This window comes from Petaurus breviceps, unplaced genomic scaffold, assembly GCF_028583685.1.
Source record: "Petaurus breviceps papuanus isolate PSGF00001 unplaced genomic scaffold, PetGlider_PUasm1.0 98, whole genome shotgun sequence".
NCBI lineage: Eukaryota > Metazoa > Chordata > Mammalia > Diprotodontia > Petauridae > Petaurus > Petaurus breviceps.
This window is the reverse complement of record NW_027187460.1, coordinates 34,953,794-34,970,057: the sequence shown is the minus strand read 5'-3', so window position 1 is coordinate 34,970,057 and position 16,264 is coordinate 34,953,794. Positions and strand designations below refer to the sequence as shown.

At 36.7% G+C, this 16,264-nt stretch overlaps 1 protein-coding gene across 3 annotated transcripts in view; it reads left to right on the top strand.

Annotated features, from left to right (window-relative positions):
• The window catches only part of COL14A1 (collagen type XIV alpha 1 chain), a 253,970-nt gene that overhangs the window by 15,995 nt on the left and 221,711 nt on the right, over positions 1 to 16,264 (top strand). For all 3 annotated transcript variants that reach the window (XM_069081354.1, XM_069081352.1, XM_069081353.1), the window contains exon 3: positions 13,157 to 13,273. In XM_069081354.1, the coding sequence (XP_068937455.1) occupies positions 13,157 to 13,273 (117 nt within the window). The remainder of the gene's footprint in view (positions 1 to 13,156; positions 13,274 to 16,264) is intronic.

Genomic DNA, 16,264 nt, shown 5'->3' with positions numbered 1-16,264 from the left:
AGCTGTTCTTCCTCTTGAATGTCATTCATGCTATTGCAGTGTGTGCTTTCCCTCAATGGTGGGGACTAGGTCAAACCATGAGCTGCCTTTGGGGTGAATGGAACCCAAGCCAGTAAGGAAGGCTACTAATAAAACTGTTACTAGTTATTAGTTAATGTGTAACTATGTTATATAGTATATAACTAGTAAGCAATACAATGTATAACTAGTTACTCTAGTTAATGTGTAAATGTAACATTAGTTAGGTTTTGCTGAGCTGCTCTGGCTTAGTGAGATTTCCAACTTGACTTTGCAGCTGAAACACGGAGTGTGTTCTAGGCATGAAGGAATGCTGCTTGAAAACATGGAGGTGGGAGAGGACAGACAAGATTAAGGAATAAGCAGTAGTCTACTTTGGCTTGGATATGGAATGTGTGAAACACACTAATAATGTAAAGTAAGACTTAGAAATGAGGTTGGAGTCAAATTGTGAAAAGGCTTGAATAATAGGCTCAGGAATTTCTTGGAAGCCATCAGGTTGAGCCTTAGCTATGTTAAAAGGGGAAGGATAATTGCCAGAACCTTGATTGCTTCTGATCCAGATGGCTTGGAGCTGCCAAGTAACTTGTCCTTAAGCTATATCCATGGTTTACAATAGAAACCTCAGATTCTAACCACTACTCCCTCCCCTTCCCTCTTAGTTAGTAGGTGTAGCAGACAAAAAGTTGAACTTAAAGTCAGGAGACCTGAGTACAAATTGCCTGAGATATTTATCAGTTTTGTGACCCTGAGTCAGCCTCTCAAAGTTTCATTTTCTTTTCTTTTTTTCTTTTTGGAGGGGTGAAGGCAGGACAATTGGGGTTAAGTGACTTGCTCAAGGTCACACAGCTAGTAAGTGTTAAGTATCTGAGGTCAGATTTGAACTCAGGTTCCCCTAACTTCAGGGCTGATACTCTAGCACCCCCACCCCAGAGCTTCATTTTCTTCATCTGAAAAATGAGGTAATATATGTAAAAGTGCTATGAAAACCTTGAAACACTGTGTAAAAATCCCAGTTAATATTAGACCAAATGCTAAGCACCTGAAGTTCCTTTATATATTTAACTGTTGCTAGCTTAATTAAGTTAGAATGGTGATTCACAGGACAATTGAATGCACTTCACAGTTTGCCTTCAGGACCAGAGGACTACAGAATAGAACATTCTCTGTTACATTTCTAGGTACTGCTGGCACATTTAATCTAATCCTCATCTGTACCTAGTTATATATCATCTCTCCTATTAGAATGTCAGCTCTTGGGGTGGCTAGGTGGCACAGTGAATGGAGCACCGACCCTGGAGTCAGGAGGACCTGAGTTCAAATCCAGCCTCAGACACTTAACACACACAAACTAGTCTTGTGACCTTGTGCAAGTCACTTAACCCCAATTGCCCTCCAAAAAGAAAAAAAAAAGAATGTCAGCTACTGTGGGGAGCAACTGTTTTTTGCCATTCTTTGTATCCCTTATCCTTAGAGTGGCAGGCACATTCTCTCTGAAGAACTTTGGAATTGATCAGCTGATATGGGAGATGCTGGCACAGGACCACCCAGCACAATGTACCCAAATTAAAGAAGGTACAGTGCTCTATGAGCAAAGCAGGATTGTAGTAGCTCAAAAGAAACATGAGATGTGCAGATTTAGAGACAGTTCCACCCAAAATGCTCAAATGGACGATCTGTGCCTGACCTGTGGTATAGCATTGATCTGATCAACCACAGTCGGACGGACTGTACCTTGACTCCAACATAGTGATGTCATTTTGGCCCTCTTAGGACAACAACCAGTCCCTAGCACAGTGCCAGGAACATAGTAAACACTTGTGTGCTTGTTGATTGACTAACTGACTGACTGTGTATATTACCCCAAACCATCAGAAATCAGAACAGTCACTTCTGGGTGGGCAGGTGGGTGGGTGGCAGTGTTGGGGTTTGGAGATAAAAAGAAAGGCCAAAGCTCAGTCCCTACCCTTGAGGAGCTCACATTCTCTTGGAGGACTCAATATGCCAACAGCTATGTTAGATAGAAGAACATTTTAGCCAAACGAAGACCTAACATACGATAGTTTTTGTTTAATAAATCATCGTGTAGTGGTGATCTTGAAGAAGAGATAAATGTGATTTTTCTACCTGTATACCTTTTGAGAAAATGGAGGCAGCCTGGTATAGTGGAAAGAACTTTGGCCCTAGCCTAGACTAAGACGGCCTTCATGGAATCTAATCCAATGCTTGTGTGGCCTTGGTTAAATCACTTTCAGTTCTAGGACTCATTTTCTTTGTGTTTTAGCTTTAAATGTGTGATCTGTGAATGGCAGCCTTGTTAGAAAGTTTCTATGGGCTAATTAGCCAATTGCTTACTAGCCTCTTCCACTTAATAGAATCTGCCTTTTGGACCGCTCCCTTTAGCCTTGAAATAAGGAACAACCCCTTTGGCTTTCTCAAAGGGCTAGCCTAAGCTTCTTAAACACTTATCAGAGACACTTTAATACAAGTTCATTGAATTGCAATATCACTGAAAGTCAGAGCTGGAAAGGACCTTTTGGATCCTCTAATTTAACCCCTCACTTCACAGGTGAGGACGTTGAGGCCCAGAGAAGTATTTTTCCTATGATTACACAGTAGCTAATAAATAACAGAACAATACAACATTTAGATAGCACAGTAGATTAACAATACCAGATCTGCAGTCAGGAAAACCTGAGTTCAAATCCAGTCTCAGATACCAACTTTGAGATCTGGAGCAAATTACTTAACCTCTGTCTGCCTCAGTTTTCTTATTTCTAAAATGGGGATCATAAAAGCACCTATATCCCAGCATTGTTGTTAGATAAAATGAGATAAACTTTATAATCAAAGCACTATATAAATACAATATAATCAAGCTCTCTGACTTCATTTTTCCCCACACTGAAGCCAGTATTTTATTGGATTGTCATTTGAATAGCTCACATTTTTATAGCAATTTATGATTTACAAAGTGCTTTCCTGTCAACAACCTTGTAAGGTAGTGAGTGTAAGTATTGTCCCATTTTATAAATGAGAAAATAGGCTGTGGGAAAATGACTTGTATTTGGTCACACAGATAGGAATTATTAAAGCTGGGATTTGACCCCAAGTCTTCTGATTTCAGTGTTCTATATAAAATATAAAAAGTTCTCATCAAGATTGAATGGATTAATGTCAGTTTTCGTTTATACACATAATATTCATTCTTTTTAAATAACTAATTTCCATAACAGGCAATTGACTCTGTAGAAGAGATGAGGAAGCAATCACTCATCTTCCTTCAGTAGGGAGGAAGAAGGCCATAAGGGCAGAATGTTGCAGACACCAGCACACTAGGTCACTGTATTGGTGACTTTTTTTAAACTTTTTTTTCTTTTAACTATTTTTCTTTATTATGAGGGTGTGTTTTGGGGGGTTAGAGATCTGGATAATATATGGAAATAACTGTGTTGCAAAAACAAGAGACATTAATAACATTAATTTTAAAGTAATTTAATAATTTCCCATTTTTAAACCCAATATGCATTTGCCACCATAATCCCCTACAAGACACTTTTTCTGCTTAGAGGGATTTAGACTTCAGTGATCCAAGCACCTCAGTTTTTCTTACATTTTTCTAGCATCTCTCTTTCAAGATAAGTCATTCAACATGTTGACACTGCAAGTTCTGGATTTGTGCTAGATATGATAATGAGTAATGAAAGAAAGATGTCAAAAGGTTCCCACAGTAAACTGTTTTTGGTTCCAGACTTGTTTAGCTTGGACAGTCACAAGAAGGAATTCCTGGAGGTAATAAACTCATTGTTTGAATTTAGGTTAGCTCCCACTTAAAACTATAGCTAGGGTTAGTACCACAAATATCTCAGTTACCATCTTTCTACCCATCCCCGCACTGATTGTGCCAATCAAATTTTAAGAGAGGTATTAACAAACTTTGTTTGTTTGGTTTTTGCTTTTTTGGGGGGGAGGGGAGGCAGGGTCATTGAGGTTAAGTGACTTGCCCAAGGTCACATGGCTAGTAAGAAGCTAGATTTGAACTCAGGTCCTCCTGGTTCTAGGTCCAGTACTCTATTCACTGCATCACCTAGCCATCCCTCTCAAAGTAGTTCTTTTTTTTTTCCTTTTTTTTTTGGAGGGCAATTGGGGTTAAGTAACTTGCCCAAGGTTACACGGCTAGTTTTTTGTGTGTGAGTGCTAAGTGTCTGAGTCTGGAACTGAACTCGAGTCCTCCTGACCTGGGGGGGGGGGGAAGGAGGTGAGGTGGGGTGTAGTAAGCGCTTTGCTCACTGCACCACCTAGCCGCCCCTCAAAGTAGTTCTTAAAACAATATTGCTGAGACTATATACAATGTTCTCTTGGTTCTGCTCTTTTTGCTCGTCATTATTTTGTGCAAGTCTTTCTGTCTTTTTCTAAGATCATTGAGCTCATCGTTTCTTATAGCACAGTAGTATTCCATCACAATCATAACCACAACTTGTTCAGCCATTCCCCAATTGATGGGCATCCCTGCAATGTCCAGTTCTTTGCCACCACAAAGACAGTGACTATAAACATTTTAGAACATAAAGGTTATTTTCCTTTCCTCCCCCTAAACATCTTTGGAAACAGACATAGAAGGGGCATTGCTGGGCCAAAGGGTACAGGTAGTTTAATAATTCTTTGGGCATAATTCTAGATTGCTCTCCTATACATTGTTCTTCTATATTCCCCAGCTTCTTTCAAGACAGTTCAAATTCCACTTCTTTCAGGAGACTTTTCTTAGTTCCCCCACTCCCCCAGATGCTATTGTTTTTCTCTTTTAGTTTACCTTGTATCTAGGGCAGCTAGATGACTCAGTGGTTAGAATGCTGGAATTAGGAAGACTCATCTTGCTGAGTTCAAACCTGGCCTTAGATACTTGCTAGCTGTGTGACCCTGGGTAAGTCACTTACCCCTATTTGCCTCAGTTTCCTAATCTATAAAATGAGCTGGAGAAGGAAATGGCAAACTAGTCCAGTATCTCTGTCAAGAAAACCCCAAATGGAGTCACTAAGAGTCAGGCATGAATAAAATAACAATCACTAAGGTAATACACTTAAAATCGTAAACTCATACTATCAGGTCTCTAAATGTGGCACTGATATGATGTCATCATAAAAGGACAATGTGAGGATGTTTAGCAAATTTATGAGAATCTGATCTAGACCTCCCTGTCTGGATTGTCATTTCTTCTGTAAGGAGACCTCCTGCTAAAGGTGATAGCAGTTCTTTAAAAATTAAAATGGCTGAGCCTTTCACAGTGGAGTTTTGATGGTGAGGTAAAAGACTGAGTAGAACTCCCCTACTCTTACATAGGATGGAGTTTCAGTAGAGTGACTTCCAGAAATTTTCTCTCCTACTTAATTATGAATCTCTTGAGCATTTTCTCATTAAAAGTCTTTGGGATAAAGAAGTTATTTTCTAAATAACTGTTAATCTCTGTGAGCAACAAGCCTAGCCCTGTCACTATGAAGTGGTTAATGAAAGGGTCCTCCTTGGCCTTCCTCCCAAATTTCTCTCAGGAATGAAGTTAATATATTCTGAAGAGCGTGATTTGGCCCTCTTCCTAAAGTGGGAGTCTGACTCTAGCATGTTAGGGATGAAGGTATTTTCTTGTTCTTTTTCTTGGACATGTCAGAAGGCACATTTTACACTCTTTTTTTTTTCCTTCTTGAAAGGGGAGAATTAGGATTTGCACAAACACTGTTTAGCATTCAAGTCGAGTCCATGCAAGCATTTGTAGTCTCTAGGAAATCAAGTACAGGTATTCAAAGTAGCTCCTTTGTGCTCATAAGAGACACCATCATGTGTCTGGTACTATGTGAATTTTTGTTCCATGAAATAAGAGTAATTATTTTTTCACTGCATTTACAAAGTATTTGTCAGTATTGTGGCCCCTTTCCTGGCACAGGTCCCATTAGCATCTGTAGGAAAGTCTTATTTTTTAAGACATTATATGGGAAAAAAAAACTGACCATCTATACTTTTCCCTTTTTTCTTCTTTCCCTGAGATAAAAAACTAAAGGGAAATTCATACTTTATATAAAATGATGGTTTTTTAAATGTTTGTGAGTTTTAACATTCATATAGGATTGAGATTGGACCATTGATTTCATTAATACAGCAAGCTCCCAGATGAGAAAACCCCCTCCATCAAGGCAGGTCAGCACCTTCCCTAATACGTATGTATGTATGTATGTATGTATATGTGTGTGCATGCGTGCATGTGTATATGTGTGTATATACATATACATATACATATATATATGCATATATATTCTTAGAGAGTTTCCTAAAGCAGAGGTGGCAAACACATGACCTGCACAGATTGAAATGTAATTGGGAAATTTTAAACAACATTAATAAAAATACAATAGAACAGAGACAATGCTAATATGTGGTTTTCTAATTCTAATTCACAAGTGTCTGAAGCTAGATTTGAATTCAGATACTCCTGACTCCAGGGCCAGTACCCTATCCACTGGGCCGCCTAGCTGCCCTAAGGAGCTTACATTCTAAAGGGATAAAATTGGTTCATGTTAGTAATGCCAATGAGAGTTAGAATATGAGCCTCAGAGTCATCAGAAGCTGTCTTCAAGTCCTGCCTCTGAAATATATTAGCCATGTGACAGTGGGTAAGTTTTTTATTCTTTCAGTGCCTTGGCCAACTTTTCAAAGCCATAATTTATAGATGAAATATCTATCAGTGGAGGCTTTTCTACACTGGAAGTTCCCTAGAGCAAAGAAATCACAGGTCTAAATTAAAAATAGCTCTCATGGTACTGTAGTAATGTTCATTTTATGTATAGGAATGTATGTATATATATATTTGTATAGGAATATGTATATTTGTTATATGAATATACACACATATATTATTTGTATAGGAAATACAGCAACTAAACAACAGACTTCTAATCATGAAAAAACATACATCCATATTTACAGTTTATACATATATTTATATATATACTTTCAGTATATATGTATTTAGATATATGTACTACAAGTATATATGTGTATGTATATATGCACATATACATATATAATACACATAGATACATATTCATACACATACTTGCTTTTGTTTATATATTGATCATTGTGTTTCCTAGACAAATAATTTCTGGTAATGCTAGGTAACTTAAATATATATTATCATGCTGTTTGATTTTTTCTTTTCAGTATGTTTCCAGAAAAGATTTCATTCTTGGTAGATTAATAGGAAGTTTAATATTAATGATTTGAAAATCAGAGTTGGTAGAGAGCTAGTTGCCTTTAGAGTCTGTAAGATCTAGATTCATGTCATATATTTACTGGATGATCCTGGGTGAATCACTTAACCTCTTAGTGACCCATGAACCTCTCTCTCTGAGTTGCAGAGGAGTTTCTAAACTTCTTTGAGATAGGCAGCTTCCTCATCAGTTTCCTATACCAATGAAATCACAAGTCCAGTTCAAAAAAAGAGAAAATATGGAAAATAAATATTGATACAAACATGCATTCATCTGTGCAAAAGTGCTGTGTAAAATTCTAATCTTTAAACTTATAACCTTAACTGCTTTCATCAACAAAGAGATAAGGAATCTCCTTGAAAATTCCAAGGCATTTTTAGCATAAATGAAGTTAGGGGAACATAGCACATATCCAGTATTCTTCAGGTTGATTGACTCTGTGTTGCTACTGGCTATTAGTTTTTTGCATTCCTGAAAAGCTATTCAGTGAGCTCTAATCAATGATTGCTATCAGCTCACTGATTCAATTTGTTTTCAGTAGTGGTTGTTTCTTTTCTTTTTTTTTTTTTTTTTTTTTTTGTGCGAGAAGTGAACTTTTCTTCAACAAATAATAAAGTGCCCTGCAGAAACTGATTCGCCCTTCTGGTTGTTGACCATGTATTTATTGTTGCTAGGCTTTAGTTCAAACATGTGATTTCCTCAACGTGGAGAATCATCAGTGTAGAAACTACTATTAATGTAGATGAGAACTCTTGGAGTGTAACCTGGTACCACTCAGTAGTTAAGGGACTTGCCTATATTCACACAAGTATTTGTCAGAGTCACACTTCAAATCTAGTAGCCTGCTCTTCTCCCCACTATGTTATTTAGTATAACATACAAATACAACGAAGATATACTAAGTTAACACTAAACAAAGAACATTGTGCTGGGTGCTAGAGAGGAGACATAGTTCAGATGAGAAGTGGAATACAAAACAATAGGTTACAATCTAGTAGGGGCAGCTAGGTGGCCCAAAGGAAAGAATACTGGACCTGGAGTCAGAAAGACTCCTCTTCCTGAGTTCAAATCTGGCTTCAGACACTTACCAGCTGTATTACCTTGGGCAAGTCACTTAACCCTGTTTAACTTCAGTTTCCTCATCTGTAGAACAAGCTAGAAAAGGAAATGGCAAACCATACCAGTATCTTTGCCAAGAACACCCCAGAGTCACAAAGAGTTGGACATGACTCAACAACCACAGCAATCTAAGTAGAGAGATAGACAACAATATCCATTAAAACCATTACTATTGGGGTGGTTAGGTGGCACAGTGAACACAACACTGGTCCTGTAGTCAGGAGGACCTGAGTTCAAATTCGGCCTCAAACACTTAACATTTACTAGGAGTGTGACCTTGAGCAAGTCACTTAATCCCAATTGCCTTAAAAAAAAAAGCAAAAGACCAAAAAAACAAAAACCATTACTATCAATAGTTTGGGGTGTGTGCAAATATCAGATTTGATTAATTTTGTGTTTTTTATAAAATAATTCTAGTTTTCTGTAAAATAACTAAAGTTTCTCCCCTCCTTCCTGACTAGAAGATAGCTGTTACTTTATTTTTTAATTTTTTGTTGTCCAAATGACAAAAAGAGTCCAGAGTCTTTAACTTTTAGGTGACTAATGTTCTTTATTGTGATTGTGAGAGAACAAATCCTTGGAGCAAAAGTTCTTTTGGCCTAAGTTTGACTTAACTGAAAGTTCTTATTCTGTGAATATTGGCATAGTAATGGTACTCTATTATATGTAGATGTGTACCAAGCACTGGTATGTTGGGGGTCATTTGATTCAGTGTGTGATGATTTAAGGTAGGTGGTTGTTCTGTATAAGAGGAAAGGATTCATCTGGCTGCATGCTGGGTTCTTTTTCACACTGTTGACAGTTTTTCTGCTGGTTCATTTGTTTAAAATGTTATCCTCACTATTTTTTGTTTAAATCTGAGAAAGGAGGGTTGAACAATTGAGAAGAGATGCTCATCTTTTTTGTGTACTTATAGCAAAATTTCCCCCAATATTTAGATGAATTGAACTAGTCCTCCTAGCTAAATTTCTCTGGAAACCCTTGAACTTTTGTGCCAATACATATTCCAAAGCCTGCACATTGGCGTGTTAAATTTTAGTGGCTTAGACAAGGTAATATGGAATTATTCTTTTTTTCATGAGCCATCGGAGAGTATTACATTTTCAAGCTGATTCATCACTGAGTTAATATCTTTCTATGGAATATAAATCATTCTAGATTAGAGACTATAGAGCATAGCTACTTTTATATGGATTTGAAAGCCTTTATGATTTGTATGTTTTTAAAAGTGGAGATCATGTTACCATAGCAGATTCATCATAATGTGTCTTTTTTTAAAAAACTGGATTTATGATTTCATCAGTACAGGGTGCATCAGCATGCAGGAAGGTGCTTCCTCTACCAGCACAGATCCAAACTTGCAACCTGTTCTGTACCTTATTGGCTTATGGCATTACCCAGAGATTTGAAAGGTTAAGTGACACACCTCAGGTCACAGAGTGTGTATCAGATCAGGGATCTTCCTGATCAGGAAGAGGTTCAGAGGGTCTTCCTGAGTCAATTCTCTGTCCACTATGTTACCTGCCTCTCATGTCCAACATATATCATGGGATGTCATGTACTGTCCCTTTAAGCTACTGCTCTGTTCATATGAAACAGTTTAGTGGTGAAAGGGACAGAAAAGGTTGTTATTTTTTTAAACATGAAAGAAAGAATTCTAGAGATTGTCAAAGGATTCAATATATGTTTGCCATTATGATGAATTTCCTGATACCCAAAATGAGTTAGAAAAGACCAACAATGTTTAAATAAAAATTACAAAATATTTGTATAAAGAAAGAGATTTCATTTGATATTTGAGAAGTTTAGAATGAAAATAAATTGCAGAGTAAATATAAAGGATTAAATCACTCTGTGAATGATGTAGGATGATGCTTCATATGTATGTGAATAGTTTGGTGTTTTAAAGTAGCAAGAGAAAATGTATTTATTAAAAATGGAAAGATGAGAGTAAGAAGAAACTGTTTCAAGAACAAAAAACAAGATATTGAACCATGGGAGGATGTACAGCTTCAAGGGATTATGATACCTCAGTTTATATACATATACTGCATATATATTACTCAGTACTATATTACATATATCATGTAGTTATGATGAAAGAGGGTAAAATCCATAAATACTTGGAAAAGTGAAGTATTTTTGTAAAAGGGCCATCAATTTGATTGGGGAAATTTGGGGAGCTGTTAACCTTTTATATTAAAAGTTAGTAAGAGGGGCAGCTGGGTGGCACAGTGAATAGAGCACTGGCCCTGTAATTAGGAGGATCTGAGTTCAAATCCAGTCTCAGACACTTAACTTATTAGCCGTGTGACCTTGGGCAAATCATTTAACCCCAATTGCCCTATCTTCCCCCCTCCAAAAAGCAAAAACAAAGTTAGTAAGAGTTGGAAGGCTCTTATTTAAACCACTGACAGGAGGTGAATCTGGGATAAGAATCATATGGTAAGATTTGAAAGTGAAGGGAGGATGAAGAGGTGGGACTGAAAAACTGCTTAGCTTTTTTCTAGCTGGCAGCTAGAAGCAATAAGCTGATAGATTTGAGTTAAGTGATTCCTGATTGGTAGAAGAAAAAAAAAATGATTTACCAAGAGCATCAGGGACAACTATTGTTCTTTAGCACCATCTACAGTTAGGGAAAGGTGAAGCTTCTCATAATTGCCCTTTGCTCTCAGCTCCCACCTCTGGTTCAAGAAGGAAAAGCAGAAGGGAAGATAGGCTTTGGGGTTAGTTCCTATCCTAGTGAGCTGACTAGGTTTGCTTGTCTTACAATTATAGGTTCCCAAAATGGGTGATACTGCCCTCTGGGGCACTGGAATGATCCAGGGCAGTTGTAGTAGCCTCAGGTGCAATTAGGGGGCATTGAATAAAAATAAGGGGCCAGTGGAAGCATAAGGAAAGAAGAGAAGAAAATTTTTAAAAAACATTCTTACATTCTTCATCCATTGTGTAACTGAGTTAAAGTTGTAGTGATTACACTATTTTCCAAAGAAACACACAAAATTCACGTTATAGCCAATCAGTGGTCAAGTCCACTAACAGGTCTTAACAAGCAAGTGTTGGCAGGGGATCATGTAGCAAGTTGTTGGGAAGTCTAGCATGCACTGGCAGGAATATGTGCATGTAATGACTTGTTTACAGTATGATACTATATGGTTACATGATTCAATATTGCATCATCAAATTTTCTTTTTTTTTTTTTATTTAGCAATCGGGGTTAAGTAACTTGCTCAAGGTTACAAGGCCAGTTATTTCTGGGTGTGGTGCTGAGTGTCTGAGCCCGGGATTCGATCTCCAGGTCGTCCCAACACTGGAGCCGGTGCTCTTACTCGCTGAGCCACCTGGCCGCTCCCATGCATCATCAAATTTTCAATGCAAGAAAAAAATCCACAAATTTATAATAAATTATTAAATATAAGATGTCATTTAAAAATATTTTATATTTTTTGAAATGATACAAATTAAAAAAAACATTAAAGGGTTAAAGAAAGTAGATTTCCAGGGGGCAATGAGTAATTTTTTTTTTTAATGGGCAGACGTCAAATAAGTTCGGGAACTTCTGCATAAAGTATCAATCTAAGCTGTATTTCTGTGAACTCTGGTCTGATTAAATAGTGCAGGGGATAGATGAGTAAATGACTGACTGGGTTTGTATAGGTCAGAAAAAGCCGGTCTGATGAGCTTATGTAGTATTCTAAGTAGGAGAGTGTGACTAGTTTATAGGTAGATTGTGATATATTTTATTTTTATGTATTTACTTTAACATACAAGGATCTATAATATTACCACTATTTATTTTACTCCATTGCAAAGTAAATAGTAATGTTTAAGATGTGTCATGATGTGAGTAGCTGCTTGTATAAATACAACATATCTCACTAGTACTTTACATTGTGAGTAGCCATTTGGTTGTGTAAATAGAAATGCATTTGTGGGAACTCGAGCTGGAGTGTTGAGTAGGGGGAATCTATTCCCCATCAACAGGGTTACCTCAGGACACTAAGAGAATAGAATTGTAACTTTATAGGTGGTCTCTTTGAATCTAGACCTGCCAGGGCGAGGGCAGGTTGGCATGAATGAGCTAAAGAGTGAGTAGGTGTTGACACACCCAGGTGAGAAGTGTTGAAGCCCCTAGAGAGTGTGGGTGGCTATCTCACACCAGCTATCCATAATGACTGTCATTAAACATACATATTCAACAAAAATCCTATGATATGGGGCAAAATGGAAACTTTTCAGTGTAATTCATAGCAGGGCTATAATCACAGCGCCATTTGTGGGCCATAGCCCCATTTATGGATACTTAGGTCTTAATTTCAAGTTACCCTTCACCTAGTCCTTACATTTTTATGTACCTAATAATGATTTCTATGGTTTTATTATTGCAAGATTACTGCATATGGTCATAGGTTCAAATGTAGCATAAGGTAATGATAAGATCTTTGAGTCAATCCAGCAAGAGAAAACTATCCTCATAAGTCAACAAAAGAAGATTTGGCTTGATCTACTTTGTTTATTAAACCAGACACTGCCCTCCAACTCATTTGTCTGTTTGCTTTTTGTTGTGTGTCTTCAGGGAAAATCATGTAGCTCTAGGTTTAATGTTACTTTGGCAAACTAACAAGTTAATACTTTAACTCACATTTTTTTGGTGTGCTGTTAAATACCCTGTATGTAAAAGTCAGTTTTGCTTTACCTTTTCAATAAAGAGAAAATTTATATACCTTAATATGTTCTCTAAAAGATTCTGTTTTCCTTTACAGTGGCTCCACCAACAAGATTAAGGTATACCATATTATCTCATGACAGTATACAGATCGCATGGAAAGCTCCCAAAGGAAAATTTAGTGGATACAAACTTCTTGTAACTCCAAATTCAGGTAAAAAAAATCTCAAATTAAAATTTTATAGTGAATAAGAAAATTATTTCATACAGGAAATTGAAAATATTACTTTAAAATTGTCTTTAAATACTTTTATCCTCAAAGCTTGAAAACTTTTTCTCCAGTAAGGGCAGTAATTTCCCCTAGAGTAGTCTTTTATGGCCCATTGTGGTTGACAATATTTTGATAATTTTCCTTGGGCCAGATTTCCAGTCTAGTAAGAATTCTCTTGGCCTGCAGAATGTGTGACAGGATGAATTTTTGGCCCACTGAAACACACAGTTCAGTTACTACACTCATAGACCACCTGCATGGTTGGCCTGATAGAAGCAGTGGGCCACCTGAACCCTCTGGGAGATTGGCTGCCAACCCATGGCTGGTGGGGGTGGGTGGTATCAAGGTGGGAGGTGAGAGGAAAGGACTTTCTTTGTTCTAAGTACTTGGTGTTGTATATAGATTTCACTTCAAGTAGAAAAACCTATTACTAAATAATTTTTTTCTGACAAAACTAAGGTTGAGTAAGAACTCAGATGTTACACTTTCTATCCCTGTATCCAAATGAAATTTTTGTAATAGTAGTACAATAGTAGTAGCTATTTACTTATTGAACTGATATATTGGGGTGTTTTTTTTGAGATTTAGTAAGAGAATATTTTATAAAGGATTCTAATACAATGTTATATAAAAAAGATGAACCGTATATTGGAAAGAAGATGTATATGTGTGTTTATGTATGTACATGCGTATATATGTATGTTCATTGGTGCATGTGTCTGTGTGTATGTTTATGTGTGTAAGTATGTATGTGTGTGAAGGGACACATACCCATGCATCCTTGCTAGGGGTGGAAAAGAGAGATTAACAAGGAACAAAGGAATAAAGTGATATCTCTGTGATGTCAGTAGATCATTTGAGAATACTGTCTTACTATAGGTAAGTGTTTTCCCCAAATGTGCATCTCCACTTTGCTTTCCCCCCACATAATTCTGTTTTGACAGGAGATAGTAGGAAGAGCTTGATGTAACTTGGCTTCTCCCTTCAGCTGTTAATCCTTAACGCTGAGATATTTCTATCTCTGCCACTTGTTGAATGCTGTCAGGGCATCACATGCTTGGTTGGACATAGAGAGAGACACTTAGTGGATTTAGTCTGTAATAGAACAAACATATAGGGCATGTGGCTAATTGCCCTGGTCTATCTTTCCTTTCCAACTAAGTCACTTAAAAGAGAGACAGCAGTTTGGCAGAACTTTGGCTTAGATTAGTGTCTTACACCACACATCACAATAAACTCAAAGTGTATATGCAAGTTAAATTTTAAAGGTTATACCTTTAAAAAAAATGAAGAAAATCAGATCAGGCACCTTTTACACATGTGACTGGGGTAAAGTTCTTGACCAAACAAGGGTCATAAAGGATAACATTTTTTATCTTTCACAATAGTTTTTATTTTTCAATAGAAGAAAATCTTTTATCTTTCATGATTTTTATTTTCCATGATTATGTGAAATTTAAAAAGCTTTTACCTAAAAAAATAAATGTGATTATGATAAGAAGGGAAGCTATTGATTGGGGAAAAAATCCTTAACATGAGGCATCTGAGATAAAGGTCTCATATCTGAGATATCTAGAGAACAAATATATACGATCTAGAGTCAGTGCCCATTGAATTTATACAAGCAGTTCTCAAAAGAATTGAAAACTATTAGCAACCAATTGAAACATGATTCCAAATTTCTAATATTCCAAATTTTCTCATCAAAATAAGTCTGAGATTTTACCTTGTATCCAACAGATTAGCAAAGATAACAAAAAGATGGGTCAATATATTCAATATTGGAGAGACTGCCAGAAGGATAGGTGCTCTAGTATAGTGTTGGTTGAACTATAACTTGTAACCATTCTGGAAAGCAATTTGGAATTATGCTAAGAAAGTGACAAAAATATCAATTCCCTTTGATCTAGAAATGCCACTGCTAGTGCCAAAGAGATCAAAAGCAGAAACAAAGGCCCTATATACACCAAAATAGTCATAGCAGCACTTTTTTTTCTAGTTGAGAAGAACTGGAAACAAAGTAAATAGAAGAAGTAAATAGAAGAAATTTGGGAAATGGCTAAACACATTGTGGTACATGAATACATATTACTGTGCAGTTTGGAAATGATAAATATACAGATTTCAGAAAAGTATTGGAAGACATTTGAATGGATGAAAAGTGAAGTAAGCACAACTGGGAAAATAATATGCACCATGATTATGAGAATGTAAATAGAAGGAACAACAACAAAGAGGAAACTTAAGCATCGTGAAATTGTAATGACCAAGCTTGTAGTTGAAGAGACAAGAAAATGTACTTCCTTTCTTTTTGGAGGTGGAGGACTGGATGTGGAACATTGTATTTACTATCAGATTCAGTTGATGTACTGGTTAGTTTTACTGGAATATTTTAGGTTTTTATTATTACTATTGTAGTTTTTATTATTTTGGTAGTTTTTTTAAACAAAGGATGACTTTTTAGGTAGGGAAGTGGGGAGTGACATATTTAGAAATGAAGGTGACGCAAAATTAAAAATTTAAAGAGTAGTAAAGCATCATAGTGGATAGCGAGAAGAACTCTGGCATTAGCTATCTGAACTAGCTAATCTGTTCTCTTTCAGCCTCAGACAACTCTATAAGACTGTAAATTATAAACAGATTATTTATAAGCATCAGTGGAGATGATGCTTCCTATGAAAAAACAGTAGACTGGAGAAGTCTGAGATTTAATTGAAATTTCCCAGAAAAAAATTTGAAATTGCCAGAGTTTTTAAGAAAGCTCTACCTGTCAGACTTGTTTGACAGCGCATATTCACTTTTTTCCCCCAAAAGGTTGGGTCTTCTTATTTTGCCCAGGTAGAAGCCATTCATTGATCACTGGAGGCTGACCATATTGGGGTATCAGTGCTTCTTCTTCTCCTTCTCCTTCTTCTTCTTCTTCTTCTTCTTCTT